This window comes from Hipposideros armiger, unplaced genomic scaffold (genome assembly GCF_001890085.2).
Source record: "Hipposideros armiger isolate ML-2016 unplaced genomic scaffold, ASM189008v1 scaffold_816, whole genome shotgun sequence".
In the NCBI taxonomy this organism is placed as follows: Eukaryota; Metazoa; Chordata; class Mammalia; order Chiroptera; family Hipposideridae; genus Hipposideros; species Hipposideros armiger.
The window spans coordinates 410,059-427,049 of NW_017732166.1; the positions used below are offsets into that span (position 1 = coordinate 410,059).

Sequence of the window (16,991 nt, forward strand, 5' to 3'; positions counted from 1 at the left end):
CGTTGTTCCCAGCCCTGTGGGGAGGTCCAGAGAGTGCCACTCATCATTCCTTCCCAATCTGTTTAGTCATTAAGCATGCTGCAGTGTACCAGGGCTGTAGTGATAGTCAATATCAGAAAGAGTATTTATTCTAAAAGTTATTTGGTGCTGTAAATCTTGAGCATAGTTCATAGCTGTTGGAATATTGTCAGAATTTATCATAAAAATCTTCAAAGAAACTGTGTTCAGAAGCACTATGATTCATCTTGTAAGATAGCTTTTTCTGCTGTAATACTATATATGTGTTTTTGCAATGTCTTGCCTTTTAGAAAATCTGTCAGGGCCTATGGGAATTGTAGGATTGATTGGGGTAGACCACTGCAAACATATGTTTAATCAGAGCTGCACAAGGCAATAATTAGTATCTGCAGAGAGAAGTTGTGCTGCTTGGGCAGGCAGCTGAGCATGGCTGGAGGCTGCCACAGCAAGTATTATAGCCACACAGAACCAAGGGCATGTGCTCAGCTGGCCCACTTGACCTCAAGCAAGACAATGGGTGCTAGTGAGCACAGGTGCCCTGGAGCTCTGGACAGTAGCTGCTGTTGGTGGTTGATGGGTGAGGTGGCAAGCCTGCTACACATTGTTGGGAATGAGCCCTGAGTACAGGCACAAGTTTTAACAAATCTTAAAATATGTCCAAAAATGCTCCTGTGGCTAATGCAGCCCCTAAATGTAGGGCTTTTCCCTGTTGCTGAAGACCCTAATTTTCCACCACTGCTCTGTCTGCCTTGCCCAGGGTAAATGGGGTGTGCATCAAAATGACCTCCATGTTGTCCTGACTTCTTTTTCTAGTTATCAATTGAAGATAAGCTACTTTTTATTAAACGAACACCTTTTGTGGCAGAGCAGACTCAGTGTTCACTTCCTAGTCAGTGCCTTTCTTTAATACTTGTTTTACTCCCCCATGTTCCTCCCCCATAGTGAGTAGCTTAACATTGTGCTTGTTCATACCCTTCCCCATTCTATTTCCTTCCTTACCTTAAGAGATAGTAGAAAGATAGATACATACCTTAGGAAATAGTAGTTCAAGATAGTGCTGTGGGGTGGTGTTCTAGTCCTGCTTATTAATATGTGAATACATGCTATTGACAGTTATAGAAAAGAAGGGATGGAAAAATTGGATGGAAAAATTGAGTGGAAAATGACAGAAGAAAAATGAAAGGAAAGAAATGGAAACAAAATTAAACTGTATAACTAAAACCTTGACGCTATTTAAATATCACTTTTTTTTTTTTTAAAGATTTTTATTGGGGAATTGGGGGAAGGAGAACAGACAAGTTGCTGTTGTTTTGTTCTTCAGTCTAGTTGTGGAGGATGTTGCTTCACTGGCCCAAGTTGGCACCATCATTGCGCTCTTCCTGGGTGAGGCAGATCAGTTGCCGGCTTCCGGACGGCCGCTCACAGCAGCTGCTGGCCGCTCATGCTGGCTACACATGGTAGCCCATGGCAACCCACCTGCCATCGCCAGCGACTCATGGCAGCCTAGCTCCAGGTCGAGCTGTTGTTCAGCATCTTAGCTGTAGAGGGCAGTGTCACTGGCCCTCATATGTGGGATCCGAACCGGGGCCCTCTGCCATCCCAAGCCAGCTTTTAACCAACGTGCCACTTGACCAGCCCTAAATATTACTTTTTATTATTCACTATTAACCAGTTGGGTGAAGTGGTAAAGAAACTCATATTGGTGTATTATTGCAAAGCACTATGCTAGACACAGCATTTGTAATCTTATTTAATTCATTTTTAAATTATAAAACAGAGTAATAGAGAAATGTTAAGTGTACTCACCACCTAGGCTTAGTAACACATTTTAATCTTTTGTCTATTTTAATTCACATACTTTTTATAACAGAAAAAATATGACAGATAAGTTGAAAATCCCCTGAGTTCCCTTCCTGAGTCACACTCCTTTGTCTCTCCTTAGATATAGTGGTTGTGAGTTTTCTATGTATCCTGCTAGTATATACAGAAGGTGCAAAAAAAAAATGTATACACATTTTAAGAAAGGAAAACTGTATTAATATGTACCGATAACAAGTCATGTTTGATTTTTACATTTACAAGAGGCACTCATAGTGGTTACCATCAGTGTCTAGATACTTCTGATTATGGTGAATTACTGCTTGAGCAATGTTGACCAAAGTGTTAACATCTCTTAAAATCTGTATACGTTTTTTTTTGGCACCCCCAGTATATACTTTTATTATTATACATACATATTCATAACAATGTTTTATGGGTTACTGTGTTTTAAAAATAACACTTTAAGTGTCTACTCTGTATAGCTTGTGTATCCCCTCTTTTTTTTTTTTTTTGAGATCTCTCTGACTAATCCATGTAGACCTGGTTCACTCACATTAACTTCTGTATAGTGATCTGTTATATGAATACACCACAGTTTATCCACCCTCCTAATTGATTTGTGCTGGGTCCAGTTTTCTGCTCTTACAAATAATACTGAGATAGACTTTCTCGTTTAGGTCTCCTGGTGCATGTGACAAGAATTCCTGGGTACATATCTCATAGGATTTCTGGGTTATAGGCTATGCTCAATGTCAACTTCATTTATCTCATTTAATTCTTAAAAATGTTAATTGAGCCAGGTGGCATGAATCCCCATTTTTTTGTTTTTAAAGATTTTATTGGGGAATAAGGGGAGGGGAACAGCGTTGGGGAATCGGGGAAGAGGAACAGAGAAGTTGCTGTCCTTTTGTTCTTCAGTCTAGTTGTGGAGGACGTCGCTTCACTGGCCTATGTTGGTATTACCATTGCGTTCTTCCTGGGTGAGGCAGATAGGTCGCTGGCCACTGGATGGTCGCTCACAGCAGCTCTTGCCAGCTCATGCCGGCTGCCGGCCACTCATGCCGGCTGCCAGCCACTCACGGTAGCTTTACGGCAGCCCACTGCAGCTCCACTGCAGCCTACGCTGTCGCCGGCGACTCACGGCAGCCCAGCTGCTGGTCGAGCTGTTGTTCACTATCTTAGCTGTAGAGGGCGCATCGTCACTGGCCCTAATGTGGGATCTGAACCTGGGGCCTGCTGCTCAGAGCTGGCATCCCAAGCCAGCTTTTAACCAACGTGCCACTCAGCCGGCCCTGAATCCCCATTTTATACATGAGGAAACTGAGGTGTTCAAGTGCTATGTAACTTGGCCAACTGGATAAGAGAACCTGTACTTCCAGACTGAATTCTACCCATTTAAATCTAGAGCCCTAGCATCCAGCATTCCACATAAATCCTCAACTTGCAACCTGTATGATCATTAGAACCATTGTAGCCAACCAGTTATACCGCATCATTTCAAAGTAGAGAATCAAAACAGGTAATGAGGTAAAGGGGGCATATAAGAAAGAAGAAGGATCAACAGGTGGCTCTACTCCCTTTGTTGTGGTTATCAGACGTTTGAAGTTTGGGAGTAGAAACATGCTCTAAGAAATGGTAGGTCTGAGTTTTCCATATGCGAAAGATTGTTTCTTTATGATAGAAGATTATTTTATGTTGCTTAAAATATATTAAATGCAGCATGCAGGCTGTTTTGGTTTTTTTAAAAAAAAAACATGTTACAATGAGCATGTTATAATCTGTATTTACTGTGCAAAGTGTACTGACCATTGTCTCCAGGCAAGGGAAGCTATCTGAACATGATTCTTTTGTTCATGACACTTTGAACCATATGTCTTTTAGACTTTGTTTTTTCTTTTGTGCTTTTCTTTATCTTCTAGGTAGAAGATCTGGTATATTAATTGTGAAAATTCTTGAGCTGCATGAGGAATGCAGCATCCAAATTGCCATGTGTGAACAGTTAGCGGGACTACAGGCTGACAGCCCTTCTCCATGTGAGGGCCCTGGGACTCGCCTAAAGATTCTCTTCAACAAGGAAACTGCACACTACCTCAGGGGACAACCTCAAGACGTCATCCATATCTACCCTCCTTGGTGAGTGCATAGCACTGATTCCCGAAGTCACCAACTGTGAGTTTGTCTCAAAAAACATTTTTTATCACAAACATTTTTAGCAGTTTATTAAAGAGAACAAATGCCAGGGAAGGAAGCCAGGATTTAACATAGATTTTATGTAACAGAAGCACTGAGTTGTCTCTGATGGCTTGTTTGTAGGATTTGATCTTAAAGACCATAAATGGTCATTAATGGACTAGAACAGGGATCGGCAAACTGCGGCTCACAAGCTACATGCGGCTCTTTGGGTACGTTCCATCTCAAAAGTTTGCCGACCCCTGTAAGAGCCAAGCCTGTCTCTCGAAGTTTTGCGAGACCTATAAAACAAATGAAATCACCACTATGTGAATAATATCCTTTAAAAATTTTATAAGTGAAACTATGGTAGTCTTATTTTCATTTTCAATTTTACTTCAAAGCCACGTGTGTGTACCCAAAGAGCTGCATGTGGCTCGCGAGCCACAGTTTGCCGACCCCTGGACTAGAAAAATTATTTTTGGAATACCATGTTTGCTCTCTTCTGCATAGGATATTAATTTTTACCACAAAAAGAAGAAAATCTTCTTACTCTTGAGGGAATGTTTCAGCAGCTTTGTTTTAAAAGCTAACTATTGACTTTATTGGCAGCTTTTAAAAGTTTCTTTCATCTGTTAAGTTTTTCGGTTTGAAGTTGACTTACAATTCTTTAAGTTAACCTTTCCTCCCTGAGGAGGGATCTTTTTATTGTGTCCATAGCAAGTGATCATGAGACTCTACTTAAATTCTTCCATTGATAGGCTGAGTATATCAGAGGGTAACTTACTTCATTTTATTTTTAATTTGATTTCATGTATTTTATTTAATTTTTAACACATTTTTATTGAACATTATAAGACATAGGATCATACACAGAGCATAAATATACATTTCAATGAATAATCAAAGTGAATAAGTAAATCCTATCCAGTCCAAGGAATAGAATGCAGTTTGTACCTGGGACCACCCTATTCCTCTCCTGTTTCCTCCCTCTCCTTCCTGCTCCAGGTGACCATGATCCTGACTTCTGATGCAATAGACTACTTCAGATGTTTGAGAACTTTATATAAATAGAACCATGTAGCCGTCATACAATACTCATTCTCTTTTGCCTGACTACTTTCACTTAATATTAGGCTTGTAATGCATCAGTTGTCTTGCATTTAGCAGTTTGTTCATTTTCATTGCTATATAGTATCTTATTGTATTCATTTATGCCATTAATTCATCTGTTCTTCTTCTGACAGATAATTAGGTGTCTTCAGTTTGAAGATATTGTGATTAATGCTGTATTCCATGTAGCTTACTCAAGAATACAGCACATTAATTTTTTTCTCCAAAATTTCCCATTATCCTACATTCATGCGTTATTTTTCTATCATGTTAAAAAACATTTTTTTAATTCACCTTGACCGTATGATCTCTTCCTGTTGGTTCATTTTTCTTCTTTTCAACAAGATACCTTGAAGGGTTGTTGAACTACTACTGTGTCCAAATTTTCCCCTTCATTCTTTCCTGAACCCATTTCATTCAGGCTTTTGGTCCGCACTCTCTGTACCTCTCACTTTCCAGTGTCAGCAGTGATTAACATGTTGCTTATCAGTGCTCATTTGTGCAAGAGTCATGTTTCCCTTTGCAGTGCTCAATCCTGCTTTGCTTTCTATCTCTCCTGCGCTCCTCCTCATCACCTTTCCTGGCTTCTCAGTATTGAACTGCTTCCGGACTCAGTCCTAAACCTCTAGTCTATCTACCTCCCCACCTTGTTGATATCATTTCATCTGGTAGCTCTAAATACCAGCTGCACATTGATGACTCCCAAACTGTAACTGCAGCCTGCACCTCTGCCCCATCCCCATAGCCAGGTGCCTTACTGCCACCCCATGGCTCTACCTGGATGCTGATAGTATGGCAGGATCAAGTTCCTGACCTTCCTCCTCTTCCCCCATTCTTTCCCATTTCAGAAAATGGAAACAACTTTCTTGCAGTTACTCCAGATATTCTCAACTTCTCTTTTACTCATAGTCTCCCTTCTACCCATGGTCACCTCCTGACAGCTCCACGTCCAAACCCACACAGTCCAGCATTTCTTGCCACCTCTAGTGTCACGACTCTTTCCATTAATCACTGTCTCTCTTTTGGATTATTGCAATAGTTTCTTGAATCATCCCATGGCTTCTTTCCTTGCTCTCCTTCTGCCTGTTATCAAGATGACTAGAGGAGCAGTGTGTGTGTTTCTTTGTGTGTGTGTGTGTGTGTGTGTGTGTGTGTGTGTGTGTATGAGAGAGAGAGAATGAGAGCATGAGAGAGAGAGAGAGACACAAATATGTAAATCATCAGTCATCATACTGCTTTTTGGCTGTACTTTCCCCAGTAGCTGCTCATCTCATGCAGAGTCCAAGCCCCTCCTGAGCTCTGGGACCTCATCTCCTACTCCTCTCACCTTTCCCAGTTATATTTTCGCCACTCTGGACTACACCCTGGTCCTCAAATTCCATGCCACTCAGTCCTCTCTCCTTGGGGCTTGGGTCCTTTCTGCTCCCTGTGCTGGATGCTCTGTCCACCCTGTCTTCTTGTCTGCATAGTAATGCTGTTTTCTTATCGCCTCTAAGCATTTGCTCAGCTGTGAACCTTCTAAAGAGGCCTTCCCTGGGTCCCAAATCAAAAGTTGGAAACTACCCCTTTATTCTCTTCTCCTGCTTTGTTTTTCACCTTCAGACATATTAAAGTGTATCACTTTTCATTTGTTCATTTCCTTATTGTGTGTCTCCTGGTGCTAGATTTTAAACTGTCTCCTTTACCACTTAGGGCGTGAGGGCACTGGATAGAACTTTGATATGGAATGAATGAGCAATTTCCTCCTTGTCCTAACAGTGCTGCTCCTGTCTAGGATCTTGTTACTGTAATTCCTTATGTTATTTGAGCTGTTTTATTCCTGTTTAAACTTACAGGAAGTCCTTTCTGGAAACTTATGGTAAAACCCAATAATATTGCCAGTATTTGATTTTTGCAGTGTGTCCTAGTTTCATCTTCTTTATCAGTACACAACAGCAGTTTACATTGTAGTTTATTGTACTTCAACAAAAAAAGTGTATTCAAGCAAGCTATGTTGAGTTTTTTACAGTGAACCTCAGAAAACTCAAGCATAGTTACCTTTGGAACTACCTGTAGAAACATTAATGGGCTCAGGATCCCTGACTCTTGGCCTATATATTTTCTTAAAATAAGCAGGTAAAGTTTAACTTTTAGAATCATTATTTAGGTCCCCATAGCATCATAATTCCTTTAGATCTCCATACCTTTAATAGGCTCCCCCCCCATTTCATTCTAAAACTACTTAATTGGTTTTTTTTAGTATTTAATACATATGATACAGAATTCAAAAAGTATCAAAGGATGTGCAGTGCAAAGTGAGTCTTCTTCCCGTACTTGTTCCCTAGCTGCTCAATTCGTATGTTCTGAAGCAGCCACAGATACCAGTTTCTTACACCTTCTAGAGATGGTGCGTGTGTGTGTGTGTGTGTGTGTGTGTGTGTGTGTGTGTGTGTAATCTCACTATATATATCACAATATGTAGATATATTTATATATATAGTGAGGCCAGACAATTAAGTGTGCTAACTCATCCTAGAAAAAAGTGCTACATACTTCATTGCTGAATATCACTATGGTCACCTTTTAATTACTCCCTTTGGGAAGCTATGCACCGATGCCAGCTCCTAGTCCACCTTTCAAAGCAATTTTGGAACTCTTTTTCTAGAATGACCATCAGAGCCATTGTCGTGTTACCCTTGATGTCCTGAATGTCATCAAAATGTCTTCTTTGCAATATTTCCTTTATCTTCATGTAAAGAAAGAAGTCACTGGGGGCCAGATCAGGTGACTATGGGGGGTGTTCCAATAGAATTATTTGTGTACTGGCTAAAAACTCCCTCACAGACAGTGCCGTGTGAGCTGGTGCATTGTTGTGATGCAAGAGCCATGAATTGTTGACAAAAAGTTCAGGTCATTTTTGTCTAACCTTTTCACACAACCTTTTGAGCACTTGCAAAGAGTAAACTTGGTTAACTGTCCAGTTGGTACAAATTCATAAGGAATAATCCCTCTGATATAAAAAAAAAGTTAGCAACACTATTGCAACAAGTTTGCGAACTTAATTGTCAGGCAGTGTGTGTGCGTGTATGCACGTGTGTGTGCGTGTGTGTGTGTGTGTGTGTGTGTGTGTGTAAACTCACATGCTTATATACAGAGGGTACCAAAAAATGTATACACATTTTAACAAAAGAAAAAACTGTATTAAATTGTAATACTAAATATACACCAATAAGAAAAGATGAATATAAGTCATGTGTATACATTCTTTTTTGGTACCCCAAGTATATGGATTTCCTGCCACTATTATTTTTTTTTACAAACATTACTCTTTTGTACCGTGCTTTTCTGATTTAGAAATGTGCCTTGGAGCTCATTCAGTAACAGTATAGTAGTATTTAAATAGTTGCTACATTCTTTTTCCTAACTTCTAATTTAGAGATACCATTATTATTCAGTCAGTCCCTTTGGATGGATCTATAGGATGCTTCTTCTCTTTGGTTACTTCAGATAATATTTCACTGGATACATCATTTTCTACATGTGTGAGGAAGAGCTATAAGATAAATTTCTATAAATATTATTGCTAGATCAGAGGATATGTGCCTGTTTAATTTAGCAAACATTGTCAAATGGCACCATTTTACATTCCCCCACTAACAGTGTATAAAGTACCTATTTTGTTCCTTTACCAACCTACTGTATTGATCTTGACCAAATTAAAAATTAGAAAATGGTATTTATCATTTTAATTTGCAATTTTCTTACTATAATATGGGTTTAGGCATCATTCCCTATGTTTAAGAACCATTTGTATTTTATTTCCTATGAAATGCCTGTTGATGACTTTTAAACCTGTCTTCTTTTAGATTGTTGGTGTTTATCTTAGTGATTTATATCTACTCTTCTGGATTTTGTATCATAGATGGTAAGGAAGTAAGACCTTTCTTACTGTGGGATTACAAAATTCTTCTAGTTAGATTAGATTAGAGGCGTTCCTAAATGGTCACATTTTAATATAATCACCTCTTTAAAGACTCTGTCTCTAAATACAGTTATATTCTGAGGTAGTGGAGGTTAGGGCGTCACCTATGAATTTGGGAAGGACACATAACACTATCATATAAATTAACACTTTTCTGCTGAATATGTCAATTCTGTGAATTAGTCAATCAGCTGATTTCCCTGTTCCCATGTCTCCCATAGAAACTTACTTGACAACCTTATGTCTTGTCATATATAAATTGATTTTTGTGAAAAAAATGCTTCTTAAATAAGAACAGTAATAGTATTTCTTAGGTACTTTATGAAGAGAGAGGGATGGAGAGTGTTTTCAGAGATGAGTGTGTATCACTATGCTTGTATAGGTGTTTTAGGCCATCTTTCTTAATAGTTTGGAAGTTTCTATTTTTTAATGAAGAATTATTTTTCTTTATCCAAATGTGAACTGAAGTCAGTGTAGATGGTACTTAGCTCATAGTTAAAGAAAAAAAGCCAAAATAATAAAAATGATTAGTTGGTTTTTTTTTTTTAATGAAACCTTGGCAAGTTATAATGAATATTTTTCCTTGTAAGCTGTCTATTCTTTTCCCACTAAAAAGCTTTTGTGTTCATTTAAACTGTTTTCAACATGGAAACAGTTTTTAAAAGTATCGATAGACTTCAGACACTTCTGTTTGTCCTTTAGTAATAAATGTGGGTTTAGGTACAATGGCTACTTACCCAGAGGAGTAGAGAGTCCTCTCTACATATCACCTAATAAATTCTTATTGAATTCCTGTAAGATGTACTATGATCTTGGCTCAACCAATCTGGGAATAAATGTAAAATTAAAATGTCTTGCCTAGAATTCATTGTATTATGAAATAGTCATAGAATTATGTAACAGTAAGCAACTTACAAAAATGTCATGAATCTGTAAAATTTCAAACATATACAAAAATAATAGTATAATGAATCCGATCGCCCCATCGCATAGTTTCAACATTTATCAATGAATGAATAAACAGCTTTAACTACAAAGGAACCTGAAAATTTTAAATATAATGATTCCAAGGAAACATTTTAGCAAGTTGAATATGAATTTTTTTAAATGTGAAGGAAGGAATTTTCTATAATTGTAGTTGAACAGAGGGCGATAGAACTCATTTGGCTGACCGAGTATGACTCATCACCAAATCTGAAGCCAGGATGAGCACCAGAAAAAGATAAGTATGAAATAGTGTATCAAGGGATAACCACGACACCTCTTATCTTACTGACTCATTCACTTACTTATTCATTTATTCAAAAACATTTATTAATATTAGTATTCTTGTGGCTGATATTTTGTTTTGCCCTCAGAATATGCATTCGTTATGGGGAGATGTGAAATCTGACTTTCCCCATTATCATGAATATCTCTCTATATCAGTAAATTCACATCATCATCTTTTATTTTTAAGATTTTATTGGGGAATTGGGGGAGGGGAACAGCGTTGGGGAATTGGGGAGGGGGAACAGACAAGTTGCTGTCCTTTTGTTCTTCAGTCTAGTTGTGGAGGATGTCGCTTTACTTGCCAATGCTGGTATTATCATTGCACTCTTCCTGGGTGAGGCACATCGGTTGCTGGCCACTGGGTGGCCACACACGGTGGCTGCCGGCCACTCACACTGGCTGCTAGCAGCTCACACTGGCTGCCAGCCACTCATGGTAGCTTACAGCAGTCCACTGCAGCTCTACTGCAGCCTATGTCGTCACCGGCAACTCAGGACAGCCCAGCTCCAGGTCGAGCTGTTGTTCACCATCTTAGCTGTGGAGGGCACAGCGTCACTGGCCCTCATGTGGGATCCAAACCGGGGCCCTGCTGCTCAGAGCTGGCACCCCAAGCCAACTCTTAACCAACCTGACACTTGGCTGGCCCCATATCATCATCTTTTTAATGACTACTTACATGTAATGTTCCACTAGATGGAATACCATATTTTAAAATCTCTTACATTGAGTTTTTAAGGTTGCTTCCCATTTTGGGCTGTTTTAACCAGGACTTGAATGAAAGTGCTTATACCCCTTCTAATTATATTTTTGTGATAGTATTTTGTTATTTCCTTCTTAATACTTATGCTTGTATACCTGTTTTATGTCTTGTAACATTGGGTAAAACTTCCAAGTCAAAACTTTTTCATTACTGTATTCCCAGTGACTAAAATAATGTTTAGCACATAGTAGATATTCAGTAACTAAGATTAATGTTGAGTATTAACTAATTGTCAAGATGTCATCAGTTTTATGTGACCTGACTGAGAGAATGTAGCAGCGTATTTCATTTGATTTCTACATGTGCTAAGAAGCATTTATTAAATGTTTACTTACTATATAATAGGCCTTGTGCTAAATAATGGGATACAGTATTCAAAATGAATGACAAATCATCTCTGCTCAAAACGGTCTCACATTGTAGTGGAAGAGAAAGGTAATATAATAAATATGGTATAAAAGACTCTAGAAAGTATAATAATTGAGCTCTGTAAAAGAGATGTGAGAACAGTGAAGAAGTAAGAGTGACTGATAGGTAGGTCCATAGGGGATTATGTGAATATGTGAGTATTTGTGTGTATGTGTGCAAGTGCATGCACACTGGGGAGAGAACAGATTGAGAATCTCAGGGTTAGCTTCTTGGAGTTGGTGATACTCTAAGGCTAAGTTGGAAAGAACCAAGGAAGAGACTGTGAAGGCATTTGAAATTGAGGAGACTGAATGAGCAAAGACCAAAAGAGCAGAGTAGCATGGTGAACGGTGTACGCAGGGATGTACAAGGTCTGACAGTTAAGTTCGCCAACTTGTTGCAACGATGTTGCTAATCTTTTTTTTATATTGAGGGATTATTCATTATGAATTTGTACCAACTGGACAAACAGTTAACCAAGTTTATTATTTGCAACTGCTGAAAAGGCTGCATGCAAAAGTTAGACAACCTGAACTTTTCACCAACAATTCATGGCTCTTGCATCACGACAATGCACCAGTGCACACTGCACTGTCTGTGAGGGAGTTTTTAGCCAGTAAACAAATAACTGTATTGGAACACCCTCCCTAGTCACCTGACCTGGCCCCCAGTGGCTTCTTCCTTTACCAGATGATAAATATTAAAAGGAAGAAATTTTGATGACATTCAGGATATCAAGGGTAATATGACAACAGCTCTGATGGCCATTCCAGAAAAAGAGTTCTAAAATTGCTTTGAAGGGTGGAGTAGGTGCTGGCGTCGGTGCATAGCTTCCCAAGGGGAGTACTTCGAAGTTGACCATAGTGATATTCAGCAATGAGGTATGTAGCACTTTTTTAGGATCAGTTCATGAACTTAATTGTCCAACTTTTGTATGTACTGCTATATGGATAAAGTGGAAATTCTGAGGCAGTAATGGCAGCAAGTGAGGATGGAGAACCTTTGTACAATATTAAATGACTAGTATTAAATACTCCCTGTTGTCCAGGAAAGCAGAGATATGATCAGATTCACAGTTTGAAGGTTGTGGAGTATATATGTAGAAGGCCAGAGTAAAGGCATCTTGTAGGCTGTGAGAATAGGTTAAGTGTGAGTGAAGATGATGACTTGGATTAGGATGGTAAACCATGGATTCGGAGTATTTTTAGGTGTTAGAGGAAACAGGATTTGCTGATGGGTTTGATATGGTATGTGAAAGAAAGAAAAGAAACAAGGAAGACTCCTCTAAGTTTCCGCTTGGGTTATGATGCAAGTAGTAAAACAGGAGACATAGAGCAGATTTTGAGGGCATAGTCAATAGTACTTTCTTGATACCAGTAATAGGACCTTGAACATACACAGGAGAAATTGTGATACCAGAAGAGAAATTCTCGTCTGGGTTTTCAGTGTAACCCATGTGTGGTAAGTTCCAGAGGACCAAAGTAGAGCCCAAAGGCTTATTCACAGCTGTGGTTCTTCCTGCCTTATATTTGCCACCTGGGATTCTTTGAAATGAAGAAAGTGCTCGCTCTTATTGCCAGGAATAAAGGAATGCTAAAGAGAGAGGTTTGTTTACTATGGGATTATCTTTCCGTTGTGACAGCCAGAAAGTCAATCTTTTCCCACCAGAATTACAGGGTGTCTTGATAGGAAATAAGTAATAAAGAAAACTAATGCAACATAAAAAGGACAAAGTATACCATGATGGTCATCTGGACAATTTAAAAACCTGGAGGAATGAAGAAAAGGAAATCAATCATTCATGCTTACATGAGAAAGAAAGAAAAGCACACTTTGCTGGTGCTCCACAGAACACTTTTTCCATGAAGTCTTCATAGGAATACAACCAAAAGGTTCTGGGGTCAAGTAAGTTTGCGAAAAACTGGTTAAATGTGGACCAGTTACTGCACTGTAGGCATTCTCAAGGTCTCTAATAAGTGAATGTCCATTGATTTTCAATAGAGGGCAAAGGAAACAGAGGAGAACATGTATACAAAACATTAGCAAACAAATGACCACACTCTTCCTAATCTAAGAGCTTGGGCCAAGAAAGCAACTAAGGGGAGTGTTGCCTCATAAGAAGGTGGAGAAAGAAGCTCCAGGAATCCATACCTCAATCTCAACAACTGCTGCACTGGCAGGAACTGCCTGAAGTAATTATTTTAGAACTCTAGTCTAGTTGAACATTTACAGTCTGGGAAGACCTTGATAAAGAGTACATTTGAGGGGATTTCAGCCTTCTGAGTAGTAGCAGCTATCATCCCACATCCCCAGCCCTACAATCCTGGTGCAAAATGCTGGAGCCAGGATGGGCAATGTATCAGTGTGTGTTGATTGCTGAATGCTGCTTTTGATCACTGAGAGGACTGGCTCAGAGGCTAGTGGACATTTTTTCAACTACCACAGGCTGAAGTCCTTATCAGGTAACTTCAGGTGACAGTACTGGTTTAGCTTCTCCCTTTTGGGAGCCAAACATTTAAGGAAATCTTGATCAGATTCCTAGTTGACCACAGAGACAATAGAACAGGAATATCAATCACCACATATGACAAGGAACACACAGCTTGAAAAAATAGTGTGGAGAAGTCATAAATAGATTAATCCAGCCCTCAAAAAAGTTAGATTCAGCAATCCCTGAGGTGTGGAGGAATTAAATTTCCAGAGTTACTACAAAATAATACTCAAATATCCAGTTCCCAACAAAAATTATAAAATATACAAACTTACAAGGAAAGAATGGCCTAGTCACAGGAAAAAATAGTAATTTGACAGAAATGATCACGGAGGAAGCCCAGACTTTGGAATCATTCATTAAAGACATGAAAGCTACTGTCTTAAACATATGCAATGAGTTAAAGGAAACTATAAATTTAAAAAAAAATAAGGAAAAAATATATGAGCAAAATGGAAATATAAATAAAGACATAGAAATCATTAAAAAGGGAATTCTGGAGCTAAAAGGTACAATAATTTAAAACTCACTAAAGACGCTACACAGCAGATTTGTATTAAGTGGAACAAAAGATCAGTGAACTTGAAGCTAAAACAATTGAACTTGTATAGTTCTGAGGAACTGAAAGAAAGAAAAATGAAGAAAATGAACAGAGCCTGCGGGACCTGTGAGACACCATCAAATAAAGAAACATATATATTATAGGAGTATCATAAGGAGAAGAGAGAAAGTAAACAACAGAAAAATATTTGAAAAATAATGTCTTACCATCTCCCAAATACCTATGAGGAAAGACATAAGTATACATATCCAAGAAGCTAAATGATCTCCAAACACCATAAACTCAAAGAGACCCAAACCAAGACATAGTATAGTAAAATTGTCAAGTCCAAAGACAAGAAGAGACTTTTGAAAGAAAAAGAGAAAGGGAACTTGTTATGTACAGAGGATCCTCAGTAATAGTGAGAGCTGCTTTCTCATCTAAAACTATGTGGTCAGAAAGCAGTCATATTTAAAGACACCCCCCTTCCCCAACCCCCACCCCCCAAAAAAAATCTGTCAAGAAGCAGTTACATGTCTGGTAAAAATAACTTTCAAGAATGAAAGAGAAAGTAATATATTTCAAGGTAAACAAAAGGGTGTTCGTTACCAGTAGACCTATAAGAAATGCTAAAGGGAGACATTCAGGTTGAAATGAAAGGATGCTAAGCAGCAACTTGAACTTAACACATTGTGGACCAGTGACACAGATTTGCATCTATATATTTAAATGCCCCAACCTCAATGTGTTAAGAAAAAATAAATACCACTAGTAACAGTAACTATATAGGTAAATATAAAAAAACAGTATTATTATACTTTTGGTATTGTTTGTAATGTTCTTTTTTTCCTGCATGGTTTAATAGGAAAATTCATATACCAATAATTATAAATCTGTTAATGGGAATATGAATATGAAGATGTAATCTGTGATAATAACAATATAAAGGAGGAGGGAAGGTGATACACTACTACAGGAACAAAGTGTTTGTCTGCTTGAAACTTATTTGATAGTATCTAAAATAAGTTGTTATAACTTTAAGATATTAATTCTAATTTCCATGTAAATGTTAAGAAAATAACTTTTAAAAATATAGACAAAAGGAAAGGAGAAGGGAATTAAAATGGTACACTACAAAAAAACAACTACATACTGAAAAAGAAGCAGTAACGAAGGAACTTAAGAACAAAAAGAAAAACATAAGCCATATATAAAACAATAGATAAATGACAGTACTAAAATCTTTTTATCAGTAATCACATTAAATGTAAAGGAGTGAAACCAAACTGTGAAAAAGTAGAGATTGAGAGATTGGGTTTAAAAAGAAAAAAAAAGGGCCCATCTGTATGCTGTCTACAAGAGACTCAATTTAGATATAAGATCACAAAGTGGTTGAAAGTAAAAGGATAAAAAATATATATTCCATACAAATAGTAACTAAAAGAGAACCAGGGTGGATATATTATTGTCAGGCAAAATAGACTTTAAATTAAAAAAAGGTTATGAGACAAAAAGATATTATATATTGATAAAAGTTTCAATACAATAAGATGTAACAATTCTAAGTGTATACGTACTTAGCAAAGGAGCCCAAAAAATATATGAAGCAAAAACTGAAAGAATTGAAGGGGAAAATACACCTACAATAAATAGTTGGAGACTATTAATATCCCACTTTGAATAATGGACAGAACAGACAGAAGATCAGTGCAAAAACAGAGGACTTGAACACCACAATAAACCAAATAGACCTAACAAACATATATAGAGCACTTTACCCAAAAACAGCAGAATATGTATTTTTCTTAAGTGCACATTTGAACATTCTTTAATTTAAACCATATGTTAGGCCATAAAACAAGTTGTTATGGACTGAATTATGTTACCCCAAAATTCATATGTTGGAGTTCTAACCCCCAGTACACCTCACATTGTGATTATATTTAGAGATAAGGCCTTTAAGAGGTATTTAGTAAGGTTGAATGAAGTTATATAGTTGGACCCTAATCCAATATGACTGGTGTGTCTTTATAAAAACGTTCAGACACTAGGGATGCACATGCACAGAGAAAGTGCCATTTAAGGACGCAGTGAAAAGGTGGCCATCTGCAAGTCAAAGAAAGAGGCCTTAGGAGAAAACAAACTTGCTGACACTTTGATCTTTGATTTCTAGGCACCAGAACTGTAAGAAAATTAATTTCTATTATTTAATCCACGCAGTCTGTGATGTTTCATTATGGTAGCCCTAGGAAACTAATGCAGAAATCTTAAATTTAAAAAGATTTAAAGTATCTTTTGTATACTCAATGGAATAAAACTAGAAATTAAAAATGGAAGGAAAACTGGAAAATACATACTGTGGAAATTAAGAATATAGTCTTAAATAGCCAGTGGGTTGAAGAGGAAATTATAAGGGAAATTAGAAAATACCTTGAAA

At 37.9% G+C, this 16,991-nt stretch overlaps 1 protein-coding gene across 1 annotated transcript in view; it reads left to right on the forward strand.

Moving 5' to 3' along the window:
* The window catches only part of SPIDR (scaffold protein involved in DNA repair), a 351,985-nt gene that overhangs the window by 203,812 nt on the left and 131,182 nt on the right, over nucleotides 1–16,991 (forward strand). The window contains exon 9 of the mRNA XM_019628914.1: nucleotides 3,759–3,972. Coding sequence (XP_019484459.1) covers nucleotides 3,759–3,972 — 214 coding nt within the window. The remainder of the gene's footprint in view (nucleotides 1–3,758; nucleotides 3,973–16,991) is intronic.